The sequence below is a fragment of the Gossypium raimondii genome, chromosome 8, assembly GCF_025698545.1.
Source record: "Gossypium raimondii isolate GPD5lz chromosome 8, ASM2569854v1, whole genome shotgun sequence".
Taxonomy (NCBI): domain Eukaryota; kingdom Viridiplantae; phylum Streptophyta; class Magnoliopsida; order Malvales; family Malvaceae; genus Gossypium; species Gossypium raimondii.
In genome coordinates this window covers 9249147-9259497 of record NC_068572.1, presented here as the reverse complement: position 1 = coordinate 9259497, position 10351 = coordinate 9249147, and the positions used below count along the sequence as shown (strand labels likewise).

Genomic DNA, 10351 nt, shown 5'->3' with positions numbered 1-10351 from the left:
ACAATGATATTCGGTTTAAGGGTTATTGAAAATAGTCGAATTAATCTCCTTCGTGCCACAGTTAGGCTTTGTATTACCAAATTCATGAATGGAACAAAATAACCAAGTTCAGAAACGATGTTTGCTTTACACATCTCAAGGGGTCGTAGGCCCCCAAATGGATTGGAGACTCTAACCAGGGCCAACTATTTTATGTGGAGTCTATTTCTTGGGCCAACACTAACACCATCCACCATTTCACTTTTTACTTTTGGTAGAATGCTTTCAGTTTTTTCTTTCCATGCCATGACTGATTATGCATGAGGCTTAGGGTAGATTTGAATGAGCGAAAGGCTTAGGGTAGGTTTGGATGGGCGATTGGGTGCGATGCGGTGCGTTTAGCTTACTTTTTGTCTCACGCTACAGTATCGCTACAGTATCTAATCTCACCGTCACCACTATTTTTACACTAACCGCAGGTAAACGCACCGCCCATCCATAACTCACCCTTACTGTTTTTGTCCCCTTGAGAAAATACAGATGACAAGTCCCATCTCAATGAAGAAACACGAGCATTCATTGAAAGCAGGAAATACGTATGCATATATTTCAAACCAACTGTATATATATCACCATACTACCCGAAACCACAACCAAAATTAAAAAAGCTTGTACACCAAACATAACTTGGCTTCAAGTAAACAACTAACCAACACACAAGTAGGATATATATCTCCAAAGATTTAAGTAGTGGAGTTTTGATTAAGCCTAGCAGCAGCAGCCATGGAAGCAGCCACTCCCCCTGGCGCGGTACTCATGTATGGATTATTTCTCAGCTCCGAGGCTACCACCCTGTCTGCATCTTCAGGGGTCACTGCCTTGTCCCTAGGCAACATCGTAGTTGCATCCTGTACCAATTTTCCAAACCTTGTTAACAAACAAAATCATCACAACATTTTTATGATTAATTTGCTTCGGGTGTAAGATTATTACAGATAAAACGTCGGACAGGGTGGTTTTATCTTCAAACCGCATGGTTCGGGCATTCCGAGTGGCTGCACACTGGGCTTCAGCGGCTACTCCGCCCGGCAGTGTCTCGTTAATGCCAGTAGCTCTCCTCTCAGCCGCTTGAATTGCGGCCACGTCGCTCAGCTCCACTGCTTTATCAGCAGCAGATAAGGCCGCCGTCTCCAAAGCTTCTCCGATTGTTATCGGGTCAGGAGTAACCGATGGATTGTTCACCGCCGGAACTTCGGGTTGAATGTATTGCCCAACAACCTTTTTCTCATCAAAACAACGTTAGCATTAAAGCTTAATATAACTCATTAAAACTTATTTTATAATGATTCTATACCTGTCCCTCAACGGCTTCCGTGATCCAAGCTTCACTACCCGCGTTGGTCTTAGTTACGGTGACGCCTTCATCTCCGGTAACGTTTGCTTGATCGTGGCGAACGAGGCCTGCCCTCTCATTGGCGGCGGCTGCAGATTCCATGACAGCTGCGGGACCACTTTTTCGCGTTTGTCCAAGGACCCTGGTCTCGGCCGACTGCATGGCGGCCGCATCTTGTGGTGCAATAGGTTTCGAAGCGAGTTCACCGGTGACGCTAAAAACGTCGCTATACTTAATAGGTTCTTGATCACGGGAATGATCGGGCTTAGGCCGTCGTGGTTGTTGCTGGCTCATAGTTTCGTTGATCGGATGTTTAGCGTAATGGGTGTTGAACTGACTAGTGAGAAGTGAGAAAGGGAAGCAATCGAGCAGTGTGGCTGCTGAGGGAATCGCATAGGGTGCTTTAAGGACGGAGTCGCTGGTTCGGTGCGGCAAACAACCATGGTGACGGTGGAGTCTTGGGATTACAGGTGTCAGCGTGGCGAAGAGAGCTGTGGAACCACTTTGACAAATGGCATTTAAAGAAGATAGTGCGGAAGTACTTGGCTCGTTAGGCTTTGGCGGTTCGCGGTTGTATGAATATCATTTCATTGTGAATAATCAATTGACTCAATGGCAGCATTATATTGTAGGTATGGGTATGAGAGAACCTCATTCCTTATCATTTCATTAAATAGTAAAAGAAATTATATTTTGAAAAATAAATACATTAACTTGGTTTTTAATCGATTTGTGTATGTTTAGTAGGCCAAATATTGTTTTATCAAGAGATCATCAAGCATGTTGAGAGAGTTTATCCCAACCTACACTTTCCCTTTCCTTCTTTGATTTTCTAGATTCATTTTAAACAAAACTCTGAAATTAATAATGTCATTTAAAAATATGTAATTAATTTAGGAAGTCTGCCTACATATAGAGTTAATTCTGAGGAAGTAGGTGCCTACTCCAGTTGGCAATCAACCAGGAACTCATCACCTTTTATCTACTTTGATGCTGAAATGGCGTCTCAAGAGAAGGTAATTACTCAATTCCACGAGCCAAAGCCTTAAAATAATGATCTGGTAGCCAACCAACTTCACTACCTCTTTGGCAAATTTGTTGAACAAAAGGGGAGTAAGAAGTGGAGTTGATGACGATGTTTTCTTTTTCTTTGCTTTTAAACTACATACTTTATTTGTTTTTCGCCATGTTTTTATTCAACTTATAAATATTATTAGATTTAATAATACTCTTACTATGAATGTGATGATGAAAATGATTTTTTTTTCACAATTTAATTGAAGGCTCAATTTCTGATTTAATCATGGCAGGAAGATTCGAAGGTAAAACAGCTTCGATACAGGAAGTTGAAGACAGCTACACGAGCCACAGTACAACCCAGATGGAGTCTTACGCTAATAAAACTCGGACGATAAAGAGCCGGCCGCGGCCCTTAATATCAACTAAGTCTACTATATAATGTATAAATATGTAATACAAGCATCAGGGCGTATGAATGTCCCTGTTTAACTTCGCAGCTGTCGCCATGGTATCCGCCACTCCTCCAGCCGTGGCTATCATGTCAGCCTTGTTTCTTTGCTCCGCCCCTCTCACCTCTTCTGCATCTTCATTTGTCACCGCTTTAACCGTAGGCAGCTTTTCCGAAGCATCCTGTACACACCCCGAAGAAAATTCAGAAAATAACAGTTTTCGAAAATTAATTAATAATAACAAACAGAACCAAATGACCTCGTGATCGATCTTTAAACTTACCGATAAAACATCTGATATAGTGATCTTATTATGACCATAAGACGCACGGTCGTTGAAAGTGGCAGCAGCTTGAGCTCTAGTGCCAAGACCACTATGTTGAGTTAGCCTGCTGCTAGCAGCCCTCGCTTCAGCCACTCGTATTGCAGCGGCATCACCTTGGTCAACCGGTTTGTCACCAACAGAGAGGACTGTTGCCTCCAAAGCTTCTCCAATGGTGATGCCACTTTGATCAACAACATCACCCGTGGTGGGAGCCGCAGCCGGGGACGGAGATGGAGCTGTCCATTGAATATTTCTTATCGTTGGAGATGGAGATGGAGAAAGGGTAATGCCTCGCAAATCATATGGATTGTACTGACACTCACATACCGTCTGCTCCAGAAAAAAAAAAAACAATCAATCCATTAGGTTTTAAATATAATTATAACAGCTTGTCTGAAAATGGCATATGAATTTACATGGTCAGCAATAGCTTCGTTAACAACAAGTTTCCCTTGGGCATCTGTTGATTTAGATACAGCTACGCCCTCTCTTTCGACCATTTCGTTGCTCTCATCGGGACCAACAGCACCGGCTCTCAGGTTGGCAGCAGCTGCAGAATACATGACGGCACCGGCTCCGGTATCCAGTGGCTTTCCCAGCACTTCAGTCTCTGCCTCGAGCATAGCAGCTGCATCTCGTGGTGCAATAGTTTTAGATGCCAATCCGCTTGTAACATCAAAAACATCACCGTACTTGATACCTTCCTGGTCGGAAAGTTGGTCGGCTTGGGGCTTTATGGGCTGTCCCTGGCTCATTTCTTTTGTGTGGAATTCGTGAGAAAACGCAGTAACTGTGGACGGTTTAAGAGATGGCATTAGAGTTAAATTAAGTGTTACAGGTTTCAGATAGTGAAGGTGACATTTGGAGGTCGGGTTGACAAGTGGTGGTGTTGGTGGTAGTCGGGCTCCATATCTAGCTACCAGATGCGAACCAGAGTGACACATGACAAAGGATAAATGCTAAGCTGCTGAACCAGAGTTGATCATTTCGGCATATACACTAGGGTGGGTCCAAGCTTTAAGAACTCCGAATCATTTAGGCCCCTCAACCTTGGGATGGATTTGGGCTTATCAAGTAAATAGTAATGTGATTGTTTCTTTCTTAATGTTAATATTTATAGGTTAGATTTATTTAACATATTTTTTTAGATATTAGGCAATTTGTTTTTATTTCACAACAAAATAAAATTAGAAAGAGTCAAAGTCATTGAGTTTAAAGTTGAAGATTGTCTGAAAATTGCTTTAACCTGTTTAAGGCATTAAATGAATCAAAGCTTATCTAACCAAACTTAGGTGGGATCCCTCCATTTGCATCATTGCAACTTGCAAGCAATAATATTACATTACACATTAAATAATATTTTCCCAGTTTTTAATGTTATTATATTAAGTAAATTACAAATTCTAATGAATTAAATTTATCAAATAAATGTTAACTATTAGATTTTTTATGAATTAAATTACATATTTTTATAAAAGTTAATAAAATTTTATCAACTTCAGTTTTTAATTTTAATTATTTTAAAGGATTAAATTAAAAAACACTATTTTTAGAAGTTAAAATAAAATTTTTCATTTTAAGAGAGTTAAGACTACTTCCAGCCCTTTAACACCGTCTCTGTTATGATAGATCGATCGTATTATCATTACAAATGAATTCAAACCCAAACCCTTCAAAATATAAGAAAATAATATGGTAGTATTTGGAGAGCCACATAATAATTGAATTTGAGTATAATTGCTTGTAATTACATAAGGGTGACATGTTTAGGTAATCATTGTAAATGATGGGTCTCACAAATTGGGTGTTATTGGATCACTCCAATTACACTTTTCAATTCTTAAGGAATGAGATTGGAGTAATTACATAGATAATTATTTAATATTGAGTTATTAACAAAACAATGGTGGTTTGGGTTTTAGGAGTTTAGTCAAATTTAATATTGCGTTATTAGCGAAGCAAGGGTGGCATTTGTCATGTTATCTAGATTCGTTATTAGTGATCACTTTGAAAGCAAAATATTTCCCAAATTCTAATTTCATGAATTTGAGTTTAGGAACAAACCCTTCTTATACCTGGAAGAGTGTTTGCGTGGTGAACGGACTGCTTCAATCAGGCATGTGTTGAAGGGTGGGATCGGGAACCAGTATATAGATATAGAACAATGTATGGGTGCCAGGTTTGGAGAACTACAAGCTTCAAGGAAATCCAATATATCATGGTTTCTAAACTAATTGATCAAAATCTGAGGGAGTGGTAAGAAAATTCGATTACCAGTATTATGTCTGATGAAGAGGCCACAAAAGTCTTGAACATCCATCTTTCTTGCCATTCGCATGATGATAGGCAAGTGAGCAGAGGAGAAGCGATGGGGGAGTACACTGTGAGAAATGGATACAAGTTGCTTTTACAGGAGTCTAGTAATATCTCACCTAATCTCTACCAAATTACATCTAGATAGTTTTACAAGAGGCTATGGTAGATTGAGCTACCGAAAAAAATAAAAATAACAACCTAGAGAGTCTACAAAAAAGAAGATTGAGGGACTGGGCAGCATGTCCCTGATGTTCTAATGGAAAGAAGACCCTTGAACATGTGTTTCGATATTGCACATCTGTTAAGGAAATATGGAGTAAGTTAAAAATACAATAGCCTTAAGATAAGTCGAATGAGGGACATTGTAACGACCTGATAGTCAGGAGTGTCGGAAAGTGCATTCCTGAGACTCTGTTCCCGTAAACCAAACTCATAAATATTTATTAAAAATATTTACGAAGCTAGTTGTGTAGTTAATTAGGTTTTGGTTAAGAGAATTTGCTTGAATTAAGAGTAATTAGGTATAATGACTAAATTGCATAAAGGGTGAAAGTTGAATTATAGATTAAAGAAAAATTAAAGAGACTAAAGAAGCAATTATGTCATTATCCTTTAATGAGGCGGCATAAGTGTAAAAGTATAATATATATTATTAATAAATTAAATTTAAAATATATATTATAATATATATTACTTAATATTTAAGTAAATATATATAATATTATAATAATAAAGTAAATATAATAAGTAAATGAAATAAAAAGAGAAAGAAAGAAACAAAACGAAACAGAAAGGAAAGAAAGAAAAGAAAAGAAAGAAAGAAGAAACGCAAGGGCTTAGGGACTTTTAAGGTTTAAAGTTCAATTGGTTACTCAATTTAATTCATTTTTCTTGTAATTTTTATGTTTTTGGAATCCCGGTGTGAAATACTACCCGATCCATGTCAAAATTTTAGAAATTATTGAGTTTTTAAGTGTTGTCTATGTTGAATAATTTTAGTATTAGGGATTAAATTGATAGATTTTAAGTTAAAAATGAAAAAGGATTAAATTGTAGAATAAATTGTAAATTTTGAGTAATAGGGACTAAATTGTGAAAATTTTAAAATTTAAGGATTTAAGTGAAAATAGGGAGTTAAGTTTAGTCTAAAGTGAATTTTGTATGAAAATATAGGATTAATTGTAAAGAAATAAAGTTGGCCTCGATTTAAGGACTAAATTGAAAATTAGGCAAATATTGAGCCAAAATTGAAAAATGCAATATGAAATTTTGTGTTGTATTGATGAATTTTAATTGTTTTAATTTTGTAGCTGACGTCGTACCGGAATCTTCGACTGAAAAGGGAAAAGAAAAAGTCGACGTGGAATAGCTCGGAATTTCTAATTTGTATTTCTATAATACGAAACTAGTTATTAATTGTTGTAATTTTTTTTAATGTTTATGGTAAGTGTTGAGTTAAGTAATTGATATTTTGATAATTGATTGAATGAATTGAATTGGTAGATATATAAATTGAATGGATTGATTTTAGAATTGAAATGATTATATGTGTAATTATGTGATTATATAAAAAATCAGTATTGGATATTGATTATATCTGAAATGTCAAATTAAACCCTATTAACTGTATCGAGTTGAGTCGGATATAGATGGCATGTCATAGGATTGGAAGAGTTTAGGGATTTCTTTGACTTCAAATCGATGAGACACTAGGTGTCAATTTACTACTTCAGATTAATTCAATGAGGCACTGGGTGCCAATTTACTTTGATTTAGCCGATAAGACACTGAGTGTCAATCTATTACTTCGATTTAGCCGATGAGACATTGGGTGTCAATCTATTACTTCGAATTATCCGATGAGGCACTGGGTACCAAACTGGTGTGTTTGGTTAGATCCGTGTATCCGTCCGAGTCCGAGTCGTGTTAATTGGGGTAAATAAATAATAAAGTTCTATAATTGGTATTGAAATGGCATGGTATGAGAAATGGAAGTGATATAGTGAATTGAAAATAGAATGTGAATTATGTTGTAAATACATGGAATATATGAGTTATATACTCATGAATTGAATATAGAATGGATAATGCCATTGTTTGAATGAAATGTGAACCAAATTGTGAAAAGCTATTTATATAGCAAGTATGAAAATTGGGATATTATGAAACAAATGAATTATGATATGCTATCATGTATGAATTCAAAGAGTTGGCATATGATAGTTTGATGATTTTTAAATATTAATATGTGTCTATATTTCAATTATACATTTGTAATCTATTGTCTTTAATTATTCGGATTATAGAAATACCATTGAGTTTTATTCAGTGTACGGTTTTGTTTTTCGTGCGCAGGTTAGGTACTTAACTTTTGAACGCCGATTCAGCATCCAACAATGATCCCAATCTCAAATGTGGTGATGTTTATCCTTTGGTGTCGGTGTGTACCTAGGGTGTCTAAATAATAGTTATTTTGTGGATTAAATGTAAATGATATTATATATTTAATATTTGTTTGGTATATACATATAAACATGTGTTTGTTTTGAAGTTTTATTATGACATGTTAAATTGATGTTTAAATATTCATAAACTAGGTAAAATGGATTAAATTAGGTATGTTTATAATTTGAATTTGAATGATGTTTTGATAATATAAATTTGATGATATAAATGTGGTACTAATGAGGGTATATTGGTTAGGCACCTAGAATGATTATTTTAATATATTTTAAATGTGTTTGATTGTGTTTTAAACTGGTTAAATGAATGATTTTTGAATTGCTTAATGTCTAAGCTTGCAGGGAATGGTAAACTTGTTATTTAAGGTACATTCTGGCCATATGGCCGTGTGAACCCTACAACTTTAAAAAAATTTAATATTTTCAAAAAAATTTATGAGTTTTCGAATTAGTCCCTACTTGTTTCTAACTCGTATTTTGGGCCTCGAGGGCTCGAATAAGAGACAGTATGTATGAGTTTAATTAATTTTGACCTGAATATTATATGATACGAAATGTTTGAAATTTATGTCTGTTTGATCTGTAAACTCTGGTAATGCTCCGTAACCCAGTTCCGATGAGGGATACGGGTTGGGGATGCTACGGATATAAACAATGGATGGACTGGTTGTTCTCTGTGCATTTTAAGGATAAGTGATGCGGTCGTTGAAAGCACCAAAAATATCCTATCCCGAATAAATAATGAAAAAGAATAGTAAAAGGGAAGTAAGGTCGAATCCTTAGGGACTGGATTTGCACAATATCTTGTTCCGTGAAATCCCAGGCAGAATCTTGCCCAATAAAACCTGTGTTCCTGGAAAAAAATAAAAAAATATTAGAATTAAAGGTTTGGATCTGGAAACGAGAAATAAAATAAAAACAAAATTAAGAATATTGAATCGAAAATTCGAGAAATTAAAAATAGAGTTGAGAGAAACCAAATTCTTATGGGAGATTCCAGCCTCCAGTTGTCTCGTTCTGCCTTGAGTTCAATCCTCGGCTTTTAGATGATCCTTCCCAAACCGAATAAGCCAGTTATAGTGGAAGAGGATGCCTACGACCACCAGTTCCAAGGATTTAGACTTACGATTTAGTGGAACCTGACTCTAGTCAACAATCGTTTCTGTGATATCGTCTTATGCTAGATCAACGCTTCTCAATGCGAATCCCACGCCATTTTGTCTCTTAAGCTCGCCAACCTCTGACGCAGTAAGCTAACAAACCGACTGTGCAACCTTCCCAAAACATACAAAGCAGCCGCCTTTGCATACGTTGAAAAGCTTACTTCTTAAGGGACATGGACGAAAGCGTTAGCCCCGTAGTGCAGAGAAACGATGAATACTCAGCAAAGAGGCTAAGTACGGACTCTAAGCCTCAAGAACCCTTTTTTAGGGAATATCGACAACTTTCGGCTAGATGAGTTTATTGGCTCATGGTTGTGGTGGAAAAGAAAATAAATATAATAAAAATGGATATTTTATTGAAAGGAAATATGAGAAGAACAAAAGCCTAGATTTTTGGGAAGAGAGTATTTATAGAAAAATATGGATGCCTTTTGAGTCACTTCACCCCTATTTATAGTGTTAGGAGAGATAGTCTAATCCTACTTAAACTCCCAAAAGATAAATATATTTAATTGAAGATAAATAAAGATAAATAAAATAAAATCCTAAAATTAAATAATCCTTAATAATTATCTTAATATTAATTATCCTAATATAATTAAAATAGAGTCTGATAGAATAAAATCTCTTCTTTTTGCATTTCAACCCTTGTTTCCTCAATGCTTGCACTTTTGGCACCAACTTTTCCTTGTGCGCACATTGGCCCATTTTATCTCTAAATTCACGCTTTTGGCATTTAATTTTGCTTTTGCCTCAAATTTAGTTCCTATGAGATAAAAGATCATAAATAGCTCAAATTAGCAGGATCATACTTAGAATAAATACATAAAAATATGTTATTCTAGAGTGTTATCAATAAGTGCAGGGAAATAACATGTGCAATCTGGGCTATTTAGGGTAACAGAAACAGACAGGAGGATGAAGGGAGACATTGACCAAACACAGAAATGGTACATTTTATCACATTGCATATACAAGATATTGATGAGATAAATATTCGTTTACCTGGAAGACGGATTCAATTAGAGAGATGGAGACCACTGGAGCCACCTTTTGTTAAGATAATTTTTTATGCATCTTTAAAAGCAGTTTGAATAAATCCTGTTCGGGGTTAGTGGGACAAGTTTCAAAAGGTAGGATTATGGGCTCAAGAATGATAATCAACTACCATATACCTACCCCTTTCGCAGCTGAAGCATTAGCCTGCCTTCAAAGAGTCCAAATGGGTCTGGATCTTGGGTTCA

The 10351-nt window shown here is 36.1% G+C and overlaps 2 protein-coding genes across 2 annotated transcripts; both read right to left on the bottom strand.

Annotated features, from left to right (window-relative positions):
- Positions 1-538: 538 nt before the first annotated feature.
- Positions 539-1883, bottom strand: LOC105790707 (late embryogenesis abundant protein D-34). The gene is made up of 3 exons (XM_012618449.2): positions 1334-1883; positions 973-1257; positions 539-887 (listed from the first exon to the last, which is right to left on the bottom strand). The coding sequence occupies exons 1-3, from the start codon at positions 1664-1666 to the stop codon at positions 723-725; spliced, it is 783 nt and encodes a 260-aa protein (XP_012473903.1). The 5' UTR covers positions 1667-1883; the 3' UTR covers positions 539-722.
- Positions 1884-2602: 719 nt separating this feature from the next.
- Positions 2603-4210, bottom strand: LOC105790706 (late embryogenesis abundant protein D-34). The gene is made up of 3 exons (XM_012618448.2): positions 3583-4210; positions 3125-3496; positions 2603-3022 (listed from the first exon to the last, which is right to left on the bottom strand). Exons 1-3 carry the CDS (start codon positions 4108-4110, stop codon positions 2855-2857), a joined length of 1068 nt encoding a protein of 355 aa, XP_012473902.1. The 5' UTR covers positions 4111-4210; the 3' UTR covers positions 2603-2854.
- Positions 4211-10351: the final 6141 nt, after the last annotated feature.